The sequence below is a fragment of the Schistocerca nitens genome, chromosome 2 (genome assembly GCF_023898315.1).
Source record: "Schistocerca nitens isolate TAMUIC-IGC-003100 chromosome 2, iqSchNite1.1, whole genome shotgun sequence".
Lineage (NCBI taxonomy): Eukaryota > Metazoa > Arthropoda > Insecta > Orthoptera > Acrididae > Schistocerca > Schistocerca nitens.
The window spans coordinates 785,260,571-785,286,363 of record NC_064615.1 but is presented as its reverse complement, the minus strand read 5'-3'; the positions used below and the strand labels follow the sequence as shown (position 1 = coordinate 785,286,363).

At 40.4% G+C, this 25,793-nt stretch overlaps 1 protein-coding gene across 1 annotated transcript in view; it reads right to left on the bottom strand.

Moving 5' to 3' along the window:
• LOC126237044 (transmembrane protein 164) overlaps positions 1–25,793 on the bottom strand; it is a 183,590-nt gene that overhangs the window by 39,019 nt on the left and 118,778 nt on the right. The window contains exon 3 of the mRNA XM_049946805.1: positions 4,420–4,498. Coding sequence (XP_049802762.1) covers positions 4,420–4,498 — 79 coding nt within the window. The remainder of the gene's footprint in view (positions 1–4,419; positions 4,499–25,793) is intronic.

Here is a 25,793-nt window from a genome sequence, read left to right as displayed (position 1 = left end):
GGTCTGTACAAGGGCGATATACTTGAGGACAATATTATGGAAATGGAAGAGGATGTAGATGAAGATGAAATGGGAGATACGATACTGCGTGAAGAGTTTGACAGAGCACTGAAAGACCTAAGTCGAAACAAGGCCCCGGGAGTAGACAACATTCCATTGGAACTACTGATGGCCTTGGGAGAGCCAGTCCTGACAAAACTCTACCATTTGGTGAGCAAGATGTATGAGACAGGCGAAATAGCCTCAGACTTCAGGAAGAATATAATAATTCCAATCCCAAAGAAAGCAGGTGTTGACAGATGTGAAAATTACCAAACTGTCAGTTTAATAAGTCACAGCTGCTAAATACTAAGGCGAATTCTTTACAGGTGAATGGAAAAACTGCTAGGAGCTGACCTCAGCAAAGATCAGTTTGGATTCCACATAAATGTTGGAACACGTGAGGCAATACTGACCCTACGACTTATCTTAGAAGCTAGATTAAGAAAAGGCAAACCTACATTTCTAGCATTTGTATAGAGAAAGCTTTTGACAATGTTGACTGGAATACTCTCTTTCAAATTCTGAAGGTGGCAGGGGTAAAATACAGGGAGTGAAAGGTTATTTACAATTTGTACAGAAACCAGATAGCAGTTATAAAAGTCGAGGGGCATGAAAGGGAGGCAGTGGTTGGGAAGGGAGTGAGACAGGGTTGTAGCCTCTCCCCGATGCTATTCAATCTGTATATTGAGCAAGCAGTAAAGGAAGCGAAAGAAAAATTCGGAGTAGGTATTAAAATCCATGGAGAAGAAATAAAAACTTTAAGATTCGCTGATGACATTGTAATTCTGTCAGAGACAGCAAAGGACTTGAAAGAGCAGTTGAACGGAATGGACAGTGTCTTAAAAGGAGTATATAAGATGAACACCAACAAAAGTAAAACGAGGATAATAGAATGTAGTCAAATTAAGTCGGGTGATGCTGCGGGAATTAGATTAGGAAATGAGACACTGAAAGTAGTAAAGGAGTTTTGCTATTTGGGGAGCAAAATAACTGATGATGGTCGAAGTAGAGAGGATATAAAATGTAGACTGGCAATGGCAAGGAAAGCCTTTATAAAGAAGAGAAATTTGTTAACATCGAGTATGGATTTAAGTGTCAGGAAGTCGTTTCTGACAGTATTTGTATGGAGTGTAGCCATGTATGGAAGTGAAACATGGACGATACTAATTTGGACAAGAAGAGAATAGAAGCTTTCGAAATGTGGTGCTACAGAAGAATGCTGAAGATTAGATGGGTAGATCACATAACTAATGAGGAGGTACTGAATAGGATTGGGGAGAAGAGGCACAACTTGACTAGAAGAAGGGATCGGTTGGTAGGACATGTTCTGAGGCATCAAGGGATCACCAATTTAGTATTGGAGGGCAGCGTGGAGGGTAAAAATCATAGAGGGAGACCAAGAGATGAATACACGAAGCAGATTCAGAAGGATGTAGGCTGCAGTAGGTACTGGGAGATGAAGAAGCTTGCGCAGCATAGAGTAGCATGGAGAGCTGCATCAAACCAGTCTCAGGACTGAATACCACAACAACAACAACAACAACAACACTGTTTGAAAAGTGATGCAGCAGTTTCTTGAAGTTTTTTAAAAATTTGGAAAAATTTCTCTTTATGAATTTTTAATATTTAAATATTACAAATGTATTACTTAGCAATCTGACTTCAGATGAATACGCTTCGATGACTTAGCCTGTGCAAAGACTGCTTGTCACTAAATTTAGATTATTGTTCACAACATGACAACAACCCATTTCTTAAAATTGTTTCCGCAGTTGTAAGTTGCTAACTGATAATCCTCAAATTAAATGATTAAAAGTTAGTTAAGTGGGATATCAACACTAATAGCAATTTCAAGTCTCTGTATATTGAACAGAATGAGGTGGCACACGGAGAATCTCCTTGAAGTTTGTATACTAAAACATCCATATAGTTAGCACAGTGCAATGAAGTGCTTGTCTTTTTCACTGTGGGCAACAAGGAATACGAAATTAATACAGTGAAATAACAAAAAAGGATCACTGCCTGTATCTCCACACACTGCCTTAAGGTTTACTATAATTATTATGAAAAGGATAGCTGCTACTCATCATACAGTGGAGATGCTGAGTGGCAGATAGGTACAACAAAGACACACACACACACACACACACACACACACACACACACACACACACACACACACACACAAAAGCCATTGTCTCTGGCTGCTGAAGCCAGACTCCTAATAATTTTCATATCATCATCTCATTCCATCCTGGATTTTCCATCGTTTGGTTTACTATCAGTGGTATATACCCTATGCTACAATGAATTCACAAAAGAATAGGGGCCAAAGGCTCATAACTAGTCAGCATATCAGAGTGGATTGTGGTTCATTGCCAAACAATGCTTCACTCTGTGGCAGATATTGCTTCAAGATTTTGCCAACTTGTATCTGAATTAAGACTATAAATAAAACAGTATGAAAAGGAAATTAGGAGCAGAACTGTGTGCAAGGAAGCTTAATTCACTCTTGGCTACAAAGCTGAATATTTATACCTCTGGGTTAAAGGTGAACACTCACTAAAATGCAGAAGAGTAGAGTTGTCGATAGGCACACACCCCTATTACCCTACATGGTACTCATTTTGGCAGGTTGATCGGTTGTATTGGGAATAGTGCCAAGTGAGATGGGTAGAGGGAAAAAGAGGCAGGAGGGACGGAGAAGGATTAGGGGTGGGTGGCTATTGGCTTGGATGGAAGCAGCCGATATGCCAGCTAGGAATGTGGGGAGGGAGGGGTGGCAGGTAGATGGGCTAGGCAAGTGAGGCATGGTTGTTTCACTAAGCTGAGATATACCTTGGAAAAGAATGGTTACATAGCACTGCTGGAGAATTGGATTCTGGTATTTACCTGTCATGTAATTGTCATTGTCTCAATGTCACATTGAAAACTTGAGTTAGTAATTGTCACGTCCACCAAGTTGGGGCCATGATGTTAACCATGAAGAACTGCCAAGAAGAGTCACACACTTCAAGTGACTCATAAAGTACCCTGAAATTTGTATCAAAAATATATGCAAAATCTGTGGGGACCAAATTGAACAATGTGTTCAACATCAGAGATGACAATCATACAATCTGTCTAATCAGTGCAAGTCATCATCATGAAAGGATAGGTTGGATGTGAATGGCTCTGAACCTTTGTTCAGTCATTGTCTATGGATAGGTCACATTACTAGGTCAAGAGTAACTTAATATATGTAATGTTAAATGATGGCAATTTTAATGTTAGAGGAACTTAATTAGTGATTAACTTCTTGTCAAATTTTCATCTGAAAGCCTATACTTTCTGTTAGTCCTAACAATACCATAATGTGCATTATCACAGGAAAGTATTTTACTCCCACCTTAAAATAATTTTGAAAAAGCAAATATTGTTCATTGTAGTGATATTAAGTTAACAGTATACTTTTCAAAGATGTACTGATGTGACAGCAGAGTACACAGCCTAAAAATATCTTTTAGCACATTCTTAGCAATATCAGCACACTCTGAGTAATATGGAACACTGACTTCCTGACCACCACAAAAAAATTAAAAATCAAATTTCCTTCACTGGTGTTAATTTTTACTCTCAACACACTTCCTAAACAGGTATTGATGTGAGACTAAGGCCCTGAACCTGGAAATACTGAATATGTCATTCTCTGGGGACAGTGACATCTACCGCTGAGACATAAAAGTTATACATTAAGTTTAACTGAAAAATTTAAAACATAAATGGAAACCAGTAGATGGATTCATTAAAAAACAATAAATTTTTTTCCGAAATTTTAAAATATAATGTAACTGACTACATTACAACATTTTCAAAAGGGTGGACAGAAAGTAATCCTCCCCCATTGGTATTGTGAGAGAAAATTATTCTTTTAGTACAAGCTCTGGCATACTTATCACGTATTAAACTTCCAACAATTGAGTATTAGATTTTAAAAGTATGTACATTTTATTTTATATGATTTATTGATTCATCCAGGGATTATGACACAATGATCAAAATTTGTCATTGTAATACAATGAAAATAAATAGCTCAAAATATACACATATACACAATAAATTCATATATTTTTATGGGGATAGGGCAGGAGATCAGCTGTGGCCTTGCTGAAGAAATCACCTTGGCATCTGCCAGAAATTATTTAGGAAATCCATGGCAAAGCAAAATTGGTTTGGGCAAACAGGGCAAATTAATCCTCCTAAACATGAGGCCTGTATCTTAATAACTGCATTACCTCAGTCAGTTAGTCATTGTACAATGTTCTTTGATTTACACACTTTACACACAATCAGCACCAGATAATTTATAATGCAAAACAAATATGTTTATTATCTTACCTCCCAACCTGAGTAAGTAATAAGGCACAATCAACATCATACTATGTTGTATCCAGTAAATCGATGCTTCAAAAGGCAGCTGAAAAATGCACAACGTGAAAATTATAAACCATCCTAAATGCATTAACTTGTAATATGTCAAGCAAAACAATCAAAACAATGAAATGAAAGAAGCATTCACATCAAATGACAATATTTTGCCATTTTAAATTTAACACTGTATAACTGATGTATACTGTAAGACAGTGCAGCTACACAAGAACTGAAGCTTTCATATTTAATAACTAGAAAATGACAAGATATGGAAATATAATGCTGGAAAAAAATTAGTACACTTGGGAAGATGATGTCAATTTTGATCCAATGATAGAATATGCCACCTGGGGGATAGTAAATGTACTGATAATGGTTTCAACATGTCCACTAAGATACAGCATAGTGGCATGGCTACCAGAGCACCTTCTGTGTCTATCTGTTAATAGGGAATGCTCACAGCCCAAATAAGCTTGGTGCAGACGTGTGAAGAAAGCAGGAAACCATGCCACAGAGACACACATGTGCTTCCTACAGCCAACTGAGCTACTTAGAAAGGTGTCAAATTGTAACCTTCCGAGTGGCGGGATGGTCCTTTTGGAGTTGGACGTGCTGCGTCAGCTGTGCAACAATGCTGAACGATGCTGGTATCAGTGGTCTTGTGAACATTCTCAAACCCACTGATGGGTTCTGGACATCCAAGCAGCACAGATGCCTGACAGGATCATCATACTGTAGGGACAGCAGTGGCAGATCATACGGCTACCACAGCATAGATAAGAGGGCTTGTGAGCCCAGGGGTGTCAGCATGAACTGTTATGAACCAGTTGTTAGCATTGAGACTAAGGGCAGGCACACCTCTAGTCCTTCTCCCATTCACACCACAGCATAGATGTGTACAGTTCAAATGGTGCCATCAAAGTATCATTTGGAAGATGGAATGGTGCACCGTGGTCTTCAGGGATGAAAGTAGATTCTGTCTGTACACAAGTGATGGTCATTTGCATGTGAAATGGAGACTTAGTGAGTGCTCATAGAGTGTATTCATCCAAGGCACTGGCCCCACCCTGGTCCTTATGGTCTGAGGTGTTATATGCTACAACTCTCATTCACCTTTGGTGTTTCTGGAGTGGATGCTAACCAATGCTTGATATGTGCAGAATGTTGTTAGATCCATTGTTTGCCTTCCTTGCAACACAAAAGTGATCCGTTGTTTTAACAGGATAATGCTCACCCACACATTGCCCATGAAGCTCAAATGTGCTCTGCAAGAAGTGCAGCAACTTCCTTGGCCAACACAATCTCCAGACTTAACTTCAATGGTGCAAGTGTGGGATATAACAGGACAAGAACAGACTCGTGTAACTCATCAACCAATAACTCTTACAGAACTACGAGAAGAAGTCGAAAAGGTTCAACATGCATGTTGTAACATATCCCAGGATAGTATCTGCCATTTGGTGATCAACTAGGTGCCAGAATCAGTGCTCGCATTGCTGCCTCTGAAGGCTACACCACATACTAATGTGGTTATTTCAGCATTGCTCAGTACCTAGTACCTCTGAACCACTTGAGCTATTGATCTGTAAATATAATCATTTCATGTACTCCATATGCACTGGTGTAACAATAAACCTTGAGGAAACTGGAAAATTCAAAGGGTGTACTTATTTTTTTCCAGCAGTGTAGAATTGCGAATTATAAGTAACCAAGCTCAAATTTCTGCCCAGAAAACAAAACTTTTGTTCATATCAGCTTGTTCAACACAGGATGCTGTAATCAAATATTAGACATGACTGAGTGGCATGAAACATAGTTAACACTGAAGAAATCTGTTCCATTACTGTTTTGGCGAAGAAAGAAAATGAGTGAAAGTATATCTACGTACTACCTATTAAAATACTTAAAAGAAAAAAAAATAATTCTATTCATTACATGCCATGACTGGAAAATGCTTAGAAGAAAGGAATGAACAATGAAAACAAGGTCAGGAACAGAAATGTCTAACGTAAAATTATATTCATCTGCCTCCTGTAAAACTTACAACTGATGCACATTCCATCAATATTCTTGCATTTCTTAGAGTTTAATGAATAATTTGTTTGTGATTGCTTTTATATCTGTAGATGCTTAACAACTTCACATATAGCACATTAAATAAACTACATTTTATTTTTATTTGAAGATCAAAAAACTGAAACAGAAGTTGGGTGCACCCGTATAATGCTATAAATATAAAAACACATTTCGACTGTAATTTTCTGTGAGGTCTCTCAACACAGATACAAGTTCCATGAATTCTATAGAATGAGTCCAAGCAGTTTCCACTTTTTGGAGCAACTAATATCAACTACCCTGACAAATCAAAAGACAATTTTTCACTCTCTGTTTGTCCTGCTGAGAGGCTACTCATTACGACTGGGGAAGTTGGTGAAAGTGTGTGAATGATGTTAAAATTACAACTGTGAAAAGTTTATTTTCTGTAAGACTGCTAGTACGATACTGTTGCACAGCAGTAAAGTATAACGGGCAACAGCAGAAATGTATTATGAGCAACTGTAAATTTTTTTCAAAGTCCTCTCCAGTCAGAACTAACCCAAGGCATGCTAGGCCAATGCCCTATGTTGCAGTCAGAATGACAAACAGGCAGAAAGCCAACATTGCAAACAGCAGAGAAAACCCGGAAGACACTGCCTCATCTCACAAGAGAGAGAAACCTGAATCATAAACTCAGCAACATGATCTCAAGGAGGAGAAGACATAACGTCACTCTGACACTACAGCCTGATTCTGCAACAGACAGTAAAGTTGCACAAGAGCACATATCATCCTACTGTCATGATGGGAAGGCAACAAGCTAAAGCCCCAAAAGCCACACTTATGAAAGAGATGGGTAGGGGAATACTGCTGATGGGTCCGGAAAAGTAAGCTACATTTGGTCACGGCCGGCTTGGCATAACACCAGTGCCTCAGACGAACAGTAACAAATACTCAAGTTACCAAGTCTTCACATGAATTATGTTGCACTACACCACTATGAAGTTGAAACTGTAATGTGCTGCCACCTGTTTGGTCCATTGAACTTTGTCTCTAAGCTGCCAACCTCTCAACCACTAAAAAAATGGCTCTGAGCACTATGGGACTTAACTTCTGAGGTCATCAGTCTCCTAGAACTTAGAACTAATTAAACCTAACTAACCTAAGGACATCACACACATCCATGCCCGAGGCAGGATTCGAACCTACGACCATAGCGGTCGCGCGGTTCCAAACTGTAGCACCTAGAACTGCTCGGCCACTCCGGCCGGCTCTCAACCACTGATAAGAAAAGTTGGTGACATCTGCCTCCAGCTTTCTGAGCTGAACTGATGGTGTTTGGTGCACCATCAACCTGTCCTAGTATTCAGGAGGCACACTAACTCCTGCTGCTCCAGACTAGAAGCTGTAAGCAGTCATCAACATCACCGGCCACCCTTGGTGGAAGGGCTATGCTGCTGTTGATTCCAAATAGTGCAGATCTGCTGAGAGATTACCCAAGCACACCCCTCCGATATCAACAAGAGTGACCTGGTAATATGCAGTTGCTGTCCTGTGTGGTACGAGCTATGCCAGCCACCAATGAGACCTGCCACCCACACAACACTGTGATTAAGTGAACAGATGCCACCAGGGCGATGGCCCCTGAAGAGTGCCAAGGAAGTGCCAGTATACTTCTGAGGCTGCATGCTGCACTGTTGCTGGCCTAGGCACCAACACAGAAAGGAATACATGACTGTAAGGTTTAAAATAATAAATTCTTGTTCTGCTACTGTTGTGTCATTAGCACCCTGAGTGCTGACCGGACTGCTCCACTGCACTCCACACTCCGTCATCCTGACAATGGAAGGTGCTCAACCTAGGCCTCTACAGTACTTCATTCAATATGGTATATATACAGGGTGGTCCAATGATCGTGACCGGGCCAAATATCTCACAAAATAGGCGTCAAATGAAAAAACTACAAAGAACTAAACTTGTCTAGCTTGAAGAGGGAAACCAGATGGCGTTGCCATAGGTCAAACAGATATCAACTGAGTTTTTCTAAATAGGAACTCCCATTGTTTTTATTACATATTCGTGTAGTACGTAAAGAAATATGAATGTTTTAGTTGGACCACTTTTTTCGCTTTGTGATAGATGGCGCTGTAATAGTCACAAACATATGGCTCACAATTTTAGACAAACAGTTGGTAACAGGTAGGTTTTTTAAATTAAAATACAGAACAGAGGTATGTTTGAACATTTTATTTCGGTTGTTCTAATGTGATACATGTACCTTTGTGAACTTAACATTTCTGAGAATGCATGCTGTTACAGCGTGATTACCTGTAAATACCACATTAATGCAATAAATGCTCAAAATGATGTCCGTCAACCTCAATGCATTTTTGCAATACATGTAATGACATCCCTCTCAACAGCAAGTAGTTCGCCTTCCGTAATGTACACACATCCATTGACAATGTGCTGATGCATGTTGTCAGGCATTGTCAGTGGATCACAACAGCAAATATCCTTCAACTTTCCCCACAGAAAGAAATCCGGGGACATCAGATCCGGTGAACATGAGGGCCATCGTATGGTGCTCCGACGACCAATCCACCTGTCATGAAATATGCTATTCAATATCGCTTCAACCGCACGTGAGCTATGTGCCAGACGTCCATCATGTTGGAAGTACATCGCCATTCTGTCATTCAGTGAAACATCTTGTAGTAACATCGGTAGAACATTATGTAGGAAATCAGCATACATTGCACCATTTAGATTTCCATTGATAAAATGGGGGCCAGTTATCCTTCCTCCCATAATGCCGCACCATACGTTAAACCGCTGAGGTCACTGATGTTCCACTTGTCGCAGCCATCGTGGATTTTCCGTTGGTAAATGACGTTTTGTCGCTAAATAGAACGCGTTCAAAAAATCTGTCATTGTCCCATAATTTCCCCTGTGCCCAGTGGCAGAACTGTACACGACGTTCAAAGTCGTCACCATGCAATTCCTGGTGCATAGAAATATGGTACGGGTTGATGTAGCATTCTCAACACCGACGTTTTTGAGACTCCCAATTCTCACTCAATTTGTCTGCTACTGATGTGCAGATTAGCCATGACAGCAGCTAAAACACCTACTTGGGCATCATCATTTGTTGCAGATCGTGGTTGACGTATCACATGAGGCTGAACACTTCCTGTTTCCTTAAATAACATAACTATCTGGCGAACGGTCCGGACAATTGGATGATGTCATACCGAGCAGCACAATATCGACCTTTTCTGCAATTGGTAAATGGTCCGTTTTAACACAGGTAATGTATCATGAAGCAAATACCATCCACACTGGCGGAATGTTATGTGATGCCATGTACTTATACCTTTGTGACTATTACAGCGCCATCTATCACAAAGTGAAAAAACTGGCCCAACTAAAACATTCATATTTCTTTACTACAACACAAATATGTAATAAAAAATGGGGGTTCCTATTTTAAAAAATGCAGTTGATATGCATTTGACCTATGACAGCGCCATCTAGCGTGCCAACCATAGTGCCATCTGGTTTCCCTTTCAAGCTAGATGAGTTTCGTTCTTTGTAGTTTTTTTCATTTGATGCTTATTTCGTGAGATATTTGGCCCAGTCACTATCAATGGACCCTGTATAAATAATGGTTACAAATTAATAAAGCTGGGGGGGGGGGGGAGGGGGGTATTTCTATAACTGTTCACTTTTGCCGAGTAGTAGATGCCTCACCTTAAGGACTATTCAGAAGAAATGTTGCTGGATTGGAATATAGATCAGTCACCACTTATGGTTTAGCAGTGAATGATGAATGCTATGTAGGGGTAGACCATGTTTTTGAAGGAACTGAAGAAAAGCATGATACTGAGGAAAATCCCAATGTGGCCTTTTCAGCTTCGTACAGCTACTCACTCGGAAGTAGTAGGAATTTAGCTTTCATATTTCTTTTACACCTTTCACAAAGTTTCTTGAAATCATGGAGCACAACTGAAAAATATCCGGTCAACATCATTCACTGATGACGATGACCCAGACGTCTTTTCATTTTTGTAAGTTTTTTCATTTCCAGCGTCAGCTTGTATCAGCAACAAACAAAGAATAGAAACCTACGCAGTTCTGCCCTCTATATAGCAGGCCACAACAGATGGTAGTTACCACGCATGTGGCATGTAGCTGCCAACCTCATTGCGGAAAACCTGCAATATATCTCACATTTATTCAAGAATGGAAAGAGGTATCACTCTACCTCCACCATTAAAAACTAAATATTTCGTTATGTTAGCCAAACACTAAGATGACAAAAGTTATGGGACAGCTACAAACACATATACAGTAGGCACTAATATGTGTACACAAGGTATAAAAGGGCAGTGCATTGGTGGAGCTATCATTTGTACTCAAGTGATTCAAGTGAAAAGGTTTCCAACGTGATTATGACCACATGACAGGAATTAACCAACTCTGAATGCGGAATGGTAGTTGGAGCTACACATATGGGAAATTCCATTTCAGAAATCATTGTGGAATTAAATATTCTTTGGTCCAAAGTATCAAGAACGTGCCGAGATGCCGTATTTCAGGCATTACCTCTCACCATATACAACAAAGTAGCTGATGGCCCTCTCTTAACAACCAAGACCAGCAGTGTTTGCACAGAGTCAACAGTGCTAACAGACCTGCAACACTGAAATACTCATTGAAATCAACGTGGGATGTATGATGAATTTATCCATTAGGACACTGTACCAAAACTTGGTTTTAATGGACTAGGGCAGCAGATGACCAACCTGAGTGGCAGCAGATGACCAACCAGAGTGGCAGCTTTTCTCCTGGCTTGTGACAATGTCAGTTGGACACTAGTGACTGGAAAACTGTGGCCTGGTTAGGCAAGTCCTGATTTCATTTGGTAAGAGCTTATGTTAGGGCTCAATTGTGGTGCAGACACCACGAAGCCATGGACCCAAGTTGTCAACATAGTACTGTGCATGTTGGTAGTGACTCCACAACAGTGTTGGCTACGTTTACATGAAATGAGCTGGGTCCTTAGTTCCAACTGAACCAATCATTGATTGGAAATGTTTATGTTCGGCTACTTGGAGATCATATGCAGCCACTTGTGGACATCACGTTCCCAAACAACAATGGAATTTTTATGGATGACAATGCGCCATGTCGCTGTGCCACAACTGTTTGCGATTGCTTAAAAGAACATTCTGGACAATTTGAGTGCATGATTTTACTACCCAGATCACTTAACTTGAATCCTATCACACATTTATGGGACATACTTGAGAGGTCAGCTCATGCACAAAATCCTGCACCGGCAACACTTTCACAATTAGGGATGGCTACAGAGGCAGTACAGTTCAATATTTCTGCAGGGGACTTCCAATGACTTGTTGAGTCAATGCCACATCGAGTGGCTGCACTACATCGGGCAAAATGATCAGCCAGAACATTATGACCACCTACATAAAAGCTGGTATGTCCCCACTTTTAGATAACACCAGCAAAGCACTGTAGAATGTAAGCAATGAGGCCTTGGTAGGTTGCTGGAGGTAGCTGGCACCACAGCTGCACATACAAGTTACGTAATTTCCATAAATTTCAGGGAGGGGGGGGGGGGGTGCAGTGATGAACTCTGACACCACATTCAACCGCATCTCTGATGTGTTCAATTCCATTCAGTTCCGGAAAGTTGGAAGGCTAGCACATCAACTGGAACTTGCCACTGTGTTCCTTCAACCACTCCACCACACTCCTTGCCTTGTGACATGGTGGATTATCTAGCTGAAAAATGCCACTGCTGTTGAGAAACATGATTGTCATGAAGATCAAACAATGGAAAATCCAGGATAGAATGTAACAATATTATGAGTCAGTCGCTGTCCTCATCAATCCAGCCCCTTCCCTGCTCCAATTCCACAACTATGCAGCGGCCATTCCACCACCACACCCAGTCTTTTCTTATTTATTTATTTATTTTACTTTTTTATTTATTTTTATCTATTTCTCTCCTTTTCCGCTACTCCCCCCCCCCTTCCCCTCCCCTTCCCCACCCCTTCCCTGCCCGCCGCCCAACCTGCAGCACTTCACTGTCCACCGTCTCCACCATACTATCCCTCCTCCTCCCCCTCGCTGCCTCCTCCTTTCCCCCGCCCAGTCGCCACTCCCATCATACACATTTTTTCAGGTATTGCAGAGAAGTTACAGCAAAAATTCCCCAAAGCACATATAACACCTGTAAATAATGTTGCACTAAATACAATGATGTTACTTCCAACTACAGAGAATGAAGCCAATAAAACTGTTCAAAAACTAAAAACTAAAAAATAAAAATCAGTAGGCTTAGATGAAGTACCACTGTGTGTACTGAAACACTGCATAGGGCTTTTACAAGGCCCCTTAACAAATATAATAAATGAATCCTTCACATCAGGGACATTTCCAGAGCAGTTAAAACAGGCAAGAGTTGTACCTTTGCTTAAGAAAGGTAATGCAGAATACATAGAAAATTACCGGCCCATTTTGTTGCTGTCACCATTCTCAAAAATAATAGAAGCAATTATGAAAGAGAGATTAATGAATTACCTAAATAAATACAATCTTTGAAGCACATCACAGTTTGGTTTCTGAAGTGGCAAAAATACACAGTCAGCCATAGTAGAATTCACAAAAGTTTTATTTGATTGTCTTGATAAAAATGATTGTGTCACAGGCATATTTTTGGATTTTTCTAAGGCCTTTGATACAGTCGACCACAAGATTCTATTAAATAAATTAGAAGCATTAGGAATAAGACGGGATAGCTAATGACTGGTTTTGATCATACCTACCAGATAGGTTACAAAGAGTAGAGATAACACATACTATAAATAGATCTAAGCATTTAGTAAAACACTTGTCAGAACCAAAATACATTAATATAGGGGTTCCGCAAGGTAGCATATTAGCAACCAATACTATTCCTGATATACATCAATGACTTTCCCAGTTATGTTACCCATGGTGAAAAAATTCTCTTCACTGATGTCAGCAATATCACAGTCACTGAGAAAGCAAAGAACTCCATGCAGAGAACGCAAATGAAACTCTCAAGGAAGTTTATGATTGGTCAATAAGCAATAAAGTGACATTGAACATAAAGAAAACTAATGGCACGAATTTCAGTTTGAAGAGGAAAAATGGCCAATGTTAAATTAAATGTAGATGGCACCTCTACAGGCTGTGTAACAAATGCAGATTTCTAGGAATGAATACCGATTCTCAGTTGAAGTGGTATGAACACACAAAGGTACTTACAAACAGAATGTCATCAGCATGTTATGCTTAGAATCCTATCATCAGTGTGTAACATGCAGTGTCTTTTAGTTACATATTATTCATTTGTACACTCAGTTCTTACCTATGGCATTCTTTTTTGGGGAACAAATGCACAAAATATGAACACAATTTTCAAACTCCAGAAAATAGCCACAAGAATAATAACAAAAAATACTAGTCAAGCTCATTGTAAAGATCTGTTCAAAACAACTGGGAATTTTAACTGCTCCATGTGAATACATTTACCAGTCAGCTGTACAGATCAAAAATAACATTGGTAATTATTGCACAAAACAAAACAGAGTAGGTGTTTGATAAATAATAATAATAATAATAATAATAATAATAATAATAATAATAATAATTCACATTAAGCAGAAAGGAAGGAGGAAGGGGATTTATCGACATAAAAAACCTACATTATGGACAGGTAGACAATTTAAGAACATTCTTTCTAGAACGAGCAGAAACTAGCAAAATACACAAAGCAATCACTCATATAAATACATCTGCTACACCTCTGCAATTTCATAACCACTACTACAACCCTTTAGATCACATAACATCAACAGATACGAAGAAAGTAAATTGGAAAAAGAAAACACTACATGGCAAGCACCCGTATCATCTAACACAGCCACACATCGATCAAGACGCATCCAACACATGGCTAACAAAAGGCAATATATACAGTGAGACAGAAGGATTCATGATTGCAATACAGGATCAAACAATAAACACCAGGTATTACAGCAAGCATATTATTAAAGATCCCAATACCACAACAGATAAATGCAGACTTTGCAAACAAAAAATAGAAACAGTAGATCACATAACAAGTGGATGTACAATACTAGCAAATACAAAATACCCCAGAAGACATGACAATGTAGCAAAAATAATACATCAACAACTTGCCATACAACATAAACTAATAAAACAACATGTTCCCACATACAAGTATGCACCACAAAATGTACTGGAGAATGATGAATACAAATTATACTGGAACAGAACCATTATAACAGATAAAACAACACCACATAACAAACCTGACATCATACTCACCAATAAAAAGAAGAAATCAACACAACTAATCGAAATATCCATACCCAATACAACAAATATACAGAAGAAAACAGGAGAAAAAATTGAAAAATACATCGAACTGGCTGAGGAAGTCAAGGACATGTGGCATCAGGATAAAGTTGACATATACCAATTATACTATCAACTACAAGAGTCATACCACACAATATCCACCAGTACATCAACGCAATACAGCTACATCCAAACTTATACACTCCTGGAAATTGAAATAAGAACACTGTGAATTCATTGTCCCAGGAAGGGGAAACTTTATTGACACATTCCTGGGGTCAGATACATCACATGATCACTGACAGAACCACAGGCACATAGACACAGGCAACAGAGCATGCACAATGTCGGCACTAGTACAGTGTATATCCACCTTTCGCAGCAATGCAGGCTGCTATTCTCCCATGGAGACGATCGTAGAGATGCTGGATGTAGTCCTGTGGAACGGCTTGCCATGCCATTTCCACCTGGCGCCTCAGTTGGACCAGCGTTCGTGCTGGACGTGCAGACCGCGTGAGACGACGCTTCATCCAGTCCCAAACATGCTCAATGGGGGACAGATCCGGAGATCTTGCTGGCCAGGGTAGTTGACTTACACCTTCTAGAGCACGTTGGGTGGCACGGGATACATGCGGACGTGCATTGTCCTGTTGGAACAGCAAGTTCCCTTGCCGGTCTAGGAATGGTAGAACGATGGGTTCGATGACGGTTTGGATGTACCGTGCACTATTCAGTGTCCCCTCGACAATCACCAGTGGTGTACGGCCAGTGTAGGAGATCGCTCCCCACACCATGATGCCGGGTGTTGGCCCTGTGTGCCTCGGTCGTATGCAGTCCTGATTGTGGCGCTCACCTGCACGGCGCCAAACACGCATACGACCATCATTAGCACCAAGGCAGAAGCGACTCTCATTGCTGAAGACGACACGTCTCCATTCGTCCCTCCATTCACGCCTGTCGCGACACCACTGGAGGCGGGCTGCACGATGTTGGGGCGTGAGCGGAAGACAGCCTAACGGTGTGCGGGACCGTAGCCCAGCTTCATGGAGACGGTTGCGAATGGTCCTCGCCGATACCCCAGGAGCAACAGTGTCCCTAATTTGCTGGGAAGTGGCGGTGCGGTCCCCTACGGCACTGCGTAGGATCCTACGGTCTTGGCGTGCATCCGTGCGTCGCTGCGGTCCGGTCCCAGGTCGACGGGCACGTGCACCTTCCGCCGACCACTGGCGACAACATCGATGTACTGTGGAGACCTCACGCCCCACGTGTTGAGCAATTCGGCGGTACGTCCACCCGGCCTCCCGCATGCCCACTATATGCCCTCGCTCAAAGTCCGTCAACTGCACATACGGTTCACGTCCACGCTGTCGCGGCATGCTACCAGTGTTAAAGACTGCGATGGAGCTCCGTATGCCACGGCAAACTGGCTGACACTGACGGCGGCGGTGCACAAATGCTGCGCAGCTAGCGCCATTCGACAGCCAACACCGCGGTTCCTGGTGTGTCCGCTGTGCCGTGCGTGTGATCATTGCTTGTACAGCCCTCTCGCAGTGTCCGGAGCAAGTATGGTGGGTCTGACACACCGGTGTCAATGTGTTCTTTTTTCCATTTCCAGGAGTGTATATACAACTACAGAAATCTGTAATTATTGATACATGTTCAATTACCCGAAAGTTCCTAAATTCAATGTAACATATACCGTACAGTTAAAAGGAAGTGACACTTGATCAAGGTCCGCGTCACTTTCCATTTTTAACCAGACATAACATCTGAGACAGGAAAGAATAATAATAATAATAATAATAATAATAATGATTACAAAACTTCCAACAGTCCACATGACACCCTCACTTTATGTTTTTTTCCTTTCTAGAAATACTTACCCCCCAAGCTATGTATAGCACAATACTAACACCTCTTCCACTTTCTGAACTCAACATCTTACTCGTTATGGAGGGATGCTGACTTAGTTTTGCTGGATAGCAAACGGGAAGTTGCGGTACAGAAAATGGCCCAGAGATCACCAGAGAGAGAGAGAGAGAGAGAGAGAGAGAGAGAGAGAGAGAGAGAGAGAGAGAGAGAGTGTGTGTGTGTGTGTCTATTGTTGACAAGGGCCATTGGCCGAAAGCTTTAAGTGTGAAAATCTTTTTGTTGTGCCTATCTGCGACTCGGCTTCTCTGCTATATGGTGAGTAGTAACTTTCCTTCTTATAATACTGTCACGAAGAGGTGTACGTGGTCTGAAAACAATGTACAATACTCCTTAGTCATCATGTTGCCTTGCACATGTCCTCACATGAATGTTCCACATAGCATAATGGACCCACCGCCAGATTGTCTCTTTCCCACGGTACAGGCGTCAAGGAGTTGTTCCCATGGAAGATGACAGATTTGTGCCCTCTCATCAACATGATGAAGGTATCAGGATTCATCAGACCATACAACACTGTACTACTGCACCAACATCCAGTGCCAATGATAACGTGCTCATATCAGTCATAGTTCCCGATGTGGAGTTAACATTGGCACATGCATGGGTCATCAACTGTGAAGGCCCATCATTAGGAGTGTCTGGTGCACTGTGCTCAGACACACTTGTACTCCGCCCAGCATTAAAGTATGATGTAAGTTCCGCCGCAGCCATCGCCTGTCCTGTTTTACCAGTCTGCCCAGCCTATTTCGTCAGACATTTGTAATGAGGGTCAGTACTTAACCCCAGGATGTCTGAACGTGGTTTCACCACATGTTGAAGGTACTCACCACAGCACTCCTCGCACACCCGACAAGTTGTGCAGTTTCTGGAATGCTCGTGCTGAGCCTCCGGGCCATCCCAATCTGCACTTGGTCAAACTCAGATTATGTGCCTTCCCCATTCTAAACATGGACAGCATGCTCATTGATACTACACACACTGTGCATGTGTCTGACTAGCAGTCATTCCTCACCAGGTGATGCCGCTATTTTCTGATGGGTTTATATTAATAGTAGGTCAGTGGTCATAATGTTCTGGCTGATAAGGGTATGTATCCAGCACTGATACCATTCAGACAAGTTATCAAAAAGCTGACATGGAAATGTCAAAATTTTCCCATCTCTAGCCAGAAAGGACGACATGAGTAGCATTTTCAACAATCAGTTCTTACTGATGAGTTTATTTAACTGACAGGAGTTGGGAAATTAATTTGATCAAATTGCCCATAGTTCCTGCTAAAAGTCAGGGCTTACACTTTACCTTTTTGGTACCCATTACTAAAATTTGTCAAATGAAGTCAAATCTTACACAGTAAGTTCATTATTATTGCTGTTATTTGAAGGGTTATTTTCATTTTTAAATTTCCTTGTTTCCAGCTTTAGCTCTCTGGTTTCCTTTTAATAATTCTGGTTGTGTACTGCCACACTGTCTTAAATTGTGACATTTACACAGATATCAAATTGAACAAAAATAAAATGTTATAAATAGGGCTGATAGTTGTAAAATTCTGTTTATGAAGATGTGATCTGATTCCATTATACATCTGTGTATAGCCTGTCTGATCTTTTTCTTGTTCCCTTCCATTTTTTATTTGAAATCTGTGTTGGTACTCAAATTCCTTCACATTTGTTATGTTCGAAAATTGTTTGGTTAATTATCAGTGTCCATGTGAGACATCTTTTGCAACAAATGTATGTAATGCTTCCATTTTATAATAATATGATGCTTAACTGCAATGCTCAAGTGCTAGTAGAAAAGGATACAATAAATGGAGATTTCAAACTCATTTTCCTCACTGTGGATACGGATATTTTTTGTCCACTAAGTGTAAAAGGCATTTCTGATGATGCATAGGGAGCTGTATCATCATTATTTCTAGAACAGTCAGCTCCAAACCAGCATGGAATAATGAACCATGGCTTTCAACAATTATACTGCTTTACTACTGTACATAACATTGTTTGATCATTAACGATGACACAAGCAACAAGTAGAATACTAGTGGCAAACAGTCTTCTAGAACTCCCACTTCTGAACTAGGGAGTGAACTGACTATAAACAATATATACAATTTAGAGTAAAGGTCATCCTTAATTATTAACTTGATCTTTAGCCTGGTTACAGTTTTCTATTGAAGATAAACACTCTGCATAGTTCAGCAACATTAGAAACTTAGTTCTTTAAACTGAAGTCAAATTACAGTTTATCCTTTTATTGATATCACATTGTCTCAAATATCACAATTCTTATTTTGCTAGTCATCAAGTCTGCATCAGTCTCAATGTCCATATTCACTCTGGTGGCTGTAATGGTAACATTCTCTGTTTGCACAAATCATTTTACTTCTTATTTCTTGTGGTTGCCAGTTTTCTTGTATGTACCAAGCCAGGTGGCACAGTGGTAAGATACTTCACTTTTATTCTGGAGGAAGGTGGTTCAAATCACCATCTGTCTCACACAGATTTATGTTTCTCATGATTTATTTATTTTCAAACTGTTGAAGGAAAATGAAATGATAGTTTCTTTGGGAAGGATGAGACCAATACCTTCCCTAACCTTTCCCAGCCCAAGCTTCGGCTCTATCCCCAATTATCTTTGGGGGGGGGGGGGGGGGCGGGCTCAACCTTGTTCCTTCCCACATCTTTCCTATGCAACAGCTTCATATGGTATCCTCTTCCCTGCCACCCACCTTTCTCCTTTTCCGAACATCCTCCTCCATAACACCGATATCATCAAAAGCTTTCATCAAACCCACAATATACAACATACAACACACTTCATCCTCAAAATCAACAAGTCACACCTCCCACCCATCCCCACTCTCTGATAGTAACAAAACCACATAAGGCCAACAACAACAAAATCAGTGCACAATATCTGGTTTTATTTACATAGATTGGCCTTTTTACACTTAAAATAAATCATAATAATTTTATACCTCTTAAATATTCAAAACTTTTGTATTAACTCTTTGATTACAGCATGTTAAAAATGTTACCACTAAAAGGTCATCCAGCACATTCATTACAGTTGCCCCGCCCCGCTAACAACTTATTGTTTTGCATGCCACTATCACACCACAGGCCTACATTGATGTTTTATGCACCTTCTTGCTCTATTTCATGCCAGGTATCCCACTGTTAAAGAGCAGTTCGGGGATGGCGATTGCATCTTTCAACACGATCGCGCACCTGTTCATAATGCACGGCCTATGGTAGAATGTTTACACGACAATAACATCCCTGCAATAGACTGGCCTGCACAGAGTCCTGACCTGAAACATATGGAACACCTTTGGGGTGTTTTGTAACAACAACTTCATGCCAGGCCTCACCGACTGCCATTGATACCTCTCCTCAGGGCAGCACTCCGTGAAGAATGGGCTGCCATTCCCCAATAAACCTTGCAGCACCTGACTGAACGTATGCCTGCAAGAGTGGATGCTGTCATCAAGGCTAAGGGTGTGCCAACAATTCCAGCATTACCGATGGAGGGCGCCACGAACTTCTAATTCATTTCATGCCAGCTATCTGGATACTGTTGATCACTGAGTGTGTAGCCATGATTACCTTCATCATTAAGTCTCAAAACTACTTCATCAGTCGTCAGTATTTTTCTTGCAACTGTAAATGTGAGATGGTAATGGTTTCCAAAAGCTCCTAGTAGTATTGCATATTCACAATGTTTTTACATGTATTAACGGGTCAGTGTCAAAAACTACTAAAATTATGATTCCAGATAGTGCCCCAAGTGTCTGAAGGTTAGAGGCAGGACAACAAATAAAGTTTGAAATGTAGGAGAAAGGTACTGACAGAAAGGATGTTGTGATGGCAAATTATGAGTCAAACCTGGAGAGCTCAGTCTGTTATAGCACTGCCCAGAAACACAAGGTTCCAGATTTGAATCCCAGTCCAGCACACTGTTTCATTCTGCCAGGAAGTTTGAAAACAGCAGACACACTGCTGTGGAGTGGAAAATACATTTTGCAAGCAAAATGATATGTGCACATCTCATGCAAACTGTATTGTCACAGTCAAGAATATTTTACGTAGTAGGTACCCAAAACAGAACTGTTGCGTTACTATGATTCTTGACTACAACACACTGTTTCAAAATAGTTTTTTTTTTAGCTATATTTTGTAAGAATCAGTGCTTCTTCTACCTCTCGTACCTTTTCATTAAAGTAATACAAATTGACCCCTTAGTGAGAACATAGGTGGAGATCAGGTAACATTAAAGAGGAAAAAAACTAAGCCATCCTTTTTCCTGTACAACAACTTCATTGTACTGACTGCCAGAAATGGCGTAACACCAGCAGTACCTGCAATTGACAGGGAGTACTATTTTTCTGCTTCCCTTTTCTCATGAACTCAGGTGGCTCCAAGTAATTCCAAATTGTACTTTTATTTTCTGTATCCTTTCCACATCTGCATCTATGTTCATACGCCATCCACTGGGAAGTGCATGGCACAGGATATTTCCCATGGTACAGTTAATAGAGCCTTTTCTTGTTTCATTCGCTTATGGAGTGCATGAAGAATTATTTCTTAAATCCTTCTTGAGTGCTGTAATTACTCTTGGCCTCACGATTCACAAAACAAATACATGTGAGGTTGTAATACATTCCTAGATTCATCACAAAGTTTATTCTTAAAAAATACTAAGTAGGTTTTTATGGAACAGTTTGTACCTATCTTCAAACCTTTGATGGTTCAGTTCTTTCAGTATCCCTGTGACACTCTACCTTCAGTCAGACAAACCTATGTCCATCCATGCTCCCCTTCTTTGTATACTTTGAATAGCCCCTGTCAGTCCTATTTGGTATGTGTCCCACACAATTGACTCTAGGACAGTTCGCGCAAGCTTTTTGTACACAATCTTCTTTGTAGACTGATTGCATTGCCCAATAATTCTACCAATGAACAAAGCCTGCCACCTGCTTTACCTATGACAGCCTATGGGACCATTCCACTTCACATCCCATAAGCTGTTACACTCAAGTATTTGTGTGAGATGACTGATACCAACTGTGGCATATTGTAGTCATATAATACCATGCTTTCTCATTTTTTGAGGCCATAACTGAAATCTTATCAATATACAAGTGAATGTCTGTGCAGATTTTTTCAGACAGTACTTCACTACAGATAACTGCATGATCTGCGCAGTCTGCAGTACTATTGTCAGTAAGGTCATTAATATACAACATGAACAGCAAAGGTCACACCACACATCCATAGGACACACACGAAGTTACATGATACATTGAATCCTCCCTACCAAGAAATCCTCAGTAAATACACTAATATTGTTTGATATCCCATACGATCATACTTTTTATGACGAGTGTAAGTGTGGTTCTGAGTCAAACATTTTTCGGAAGTCACAAAACAATCTATCTACCTGACTGATTTGATTCAGGCCTTTAGAGTGTCACATGAGGAAACTGCAAGTTGGATTTCACATCATCCATGTTTTCAGAATCCATGCTTATTAGCATGGAGGTGGTCATTCTGTTTGAGATACCTCATTACATTTGGCCTCAGAATAAATTCTAAGGTTCTAAAACAAATGTATGTCAAGGGCAATGTACAGTAGTTTTGTGGATCACTACTACAGGAGTCACTGAGTGCTCCACACATTGCCCTCTTGACAATCAGATATGTTTCATTCAGCCCATCTCTATCCCTTGAATGTCTCAGTAGAAAAGGCCAATATCTAAAGATATGCAAGCATGCTCATTTGAAGCAAAAAGCTTCATATCGACATGCCCTACACCAAAAGATTTCTGAGATGGAACACATTAAATGTAAATTTGTTTTTACCCATCCAAACTCTTATTCTAGCCAAACCAACCCCACTGCTTTCAACCTCTTTGCTTGGGATATCTTTCTAACACTAATCTATCCCACTGAATGCACAGTTGTCCATTGTGTGCTGTGAGTTAAGCAGTGCAAGACAGACATATCATCAGTTAACTATGTTTGTACATGCACTGACTAAAATGCCACTATCTTCACTAGTGAAGAATACGCAGATACAATGGCAGGGCTCCTGCTGCCATTGAACTACACTAAGGGCATTTTCAGGCACACTGAATTCCTAATCACAAAGTCTTTATCAGAGTTTATAACACAATTGGTGAAACATGAATTCTTCCAAGTTCTCATTTTTCTTTGCAGTGTGTAGTTCAAAAACATGTGCAGGAACAGCAACACATTGTTGACATGGTGCAGTGTAGTCCTACTAGCAGCACATGGCAACGAGTGATGCATGAATGTGTACGATGAACGTTAAATGCAGAAAACTTGTACCGATTTCACGAACAGCATGTTCAAAATCAACACATTGGTAACGATGCTAAATGGCTAATTTTATCACTGGTTAAATGACAATTGCTATGTTTCCATAAACGCTATTCATGGATGAAGCAGGTTTACACAGACTGGAATCAACAACACGCATAATAATCACCGATGGTGCAGGAAATCTGCACATTATAGTGGAAACCAATGTCCAAGTTTGTTTTTTGACCAACATTTGGTCCGGTATGACATAATATTTTGACAGGGCCAGTCATTTTAGAAGAGTGAATGATAGGACAAACATACTTGCATTTTCTAGATAATTCATTTGTTGAACACCCTGAGGACATTCCTTTGGCCATGCAGGCTGCAACATGGTGTTCCATTACATTTTACCTGACACATGAGGGAACATCTCAACCAGAGCATCTCAAGCACACAGACCCTAATCTGTGAATTGGTTGTGGTAGTACAATTAACTAGCCACCAAGATCTCCAGACATTAACCTTTAGATGTTTGTTTTTGGGACTGGATGAAGTCAGAGGTGTAGAAACGAATGGTGAAAATGCGATAACTGCTTGGTCATATAACTGGTGCTGTCCAGAGTTAATCAGACAAGCAATACAACATATTCTCCCAAAAGTGCACAAATGCATTGAATTTGATACTAGGATATTTAACATTTATTGTGAACTGTACAGCAGCTGCAATGTGACATGTTTGGTAATGATTAGAGTTGCACATGTTAAAAACACATTTTTCAATTGATACTTTGTAAAATACATGTTGTAATGTTTACTAACTGTTTTACACCTGTAAACCTGACAAAGTATTGAATAATACAAGAAATAAATAACAGTACAATAAATGTGTTGCAACTCAGAAACCATTCGGAATAGGATACATGTCCATGTGAAGTTTTTTGCTTCAGATAATTGTTCCTGCCATTTCCCTGAATATTGACCATTCATCTTAGAGCACTCTGTATAGCCCTATACTTTGTTTCACCCTACTGTAGAGCAGTATCTTTCTTCAGAATCTTATTTATGGTGACTGTATACCACTTTCTACTAGGTACATATCAACTACTTGTTTTCACTTCAGCCACAGTTCTTCCACGTGCTTCTGTCACATCTAACTGAGATGACACACTACTACTTCTTTATCTAGTTTGCTGAAGATATAAACCGTTCTACTTGTTTCAATTGCCCTTTGCACTTTGGTAATCATTGTTTCTAGAACTGCCTCATTGTCACTGATACCAGTTTCGATGTGTATATCCTCAAAGAACTCAGAGCTATTTGTTGGCATTACATCTAACATATTTCCATCACGAGTATGACTGTGGACTATCTGTTCTATGTAGTTTTCAGAGAAGGGATTTAGTGATGTTTAACAGGATGTCTTATCATGTGCTCCACTTACAAAACTAATTAGTCCAACTGATTGCTGCATGATTAAAGTCTCTTCTGATGATGACAACATGACTGGAGGATTTGCATTGTAGGAACTGAACTAGGGTTCTCTCTTAAGCGCTTGGTTCATTTGGGAGGGAGTCTGATGGTCATTAGAAGGATCTCATTGTCAGTTCATGCCCACTCTTGACACTTTGTCTTTCTCATACAATCTAGCATGCAGGTTTAATTTCTGACTCAGTGGATTCGAGAGTCTTGTGTAGTGCAACAAATACATAACTTCCATATCTATCTCATTAGCCTCTGTTTTGACACATGCTTTAATTTTCCCATCTGAGGAAAAAGAAAGAAGTCAGTGGGTGCCATGTCAAGAAAATATGGAGATAAATCAAAATTTGATGGCCTGGGAATGCAGCATGTGTGACTGTGTCCTACACAAAATGAGCTGGAGTGCTGCCAAGTAGCAAAAACACTGTTTTGGACAGCTCCCGCTGACACTCCATCTTGACAGCCTCCCTTAACATCGTCAGGAGATTTCGGTAGTATGCTACTGTGAAGGTCTGTCCTGTATGAGCACGATTTATTAGCACCACACCATGCCAGTCTGTAAAAACACTTATTACCTTACCCAATGATGGTTGTCTTTGACATTTTTGGCGTTGGTTAATCCATGTTTCCAATGCTTGCTTTGGTCATTTGTCTCATGGTCTTAGTGACACATCCAGCACTTATCTATCATGATTAGGCAGCTAAAGACGTCATTTGAACTGGCCTGACACAGTTTTAACATTTCCTCCATTTCCTCAGCTCAGTTAGCTTTCTGAATACCGTATTTACTCGAATCTAAGCCGCACTTTTTTTCCGGTTTTTGTAATCCAAAAAACCGCCTGCGGCTTAGAATCGAGTGCAAAGTAAGCAGAAGTTCTGAAAAATGTTGGTAGGTGCCGTCACAACTAACTTCTGCCGTCGAATATATGTGGCGCTACATAGGCATGCTTTGCAGGCACGAAGATAAACACTGGCGTCAAAACCTCTGCGTCAGTAAATAAATTTAAAAAAAGGTGGAAGACGAGCTTTTTTTCTCCGCCTCAAGTTTCGACCACTGCATACATTATCCAACGAAGTAAATACAAATTCCGTATTGTTCATCTTCGAATGTAGCAGCAT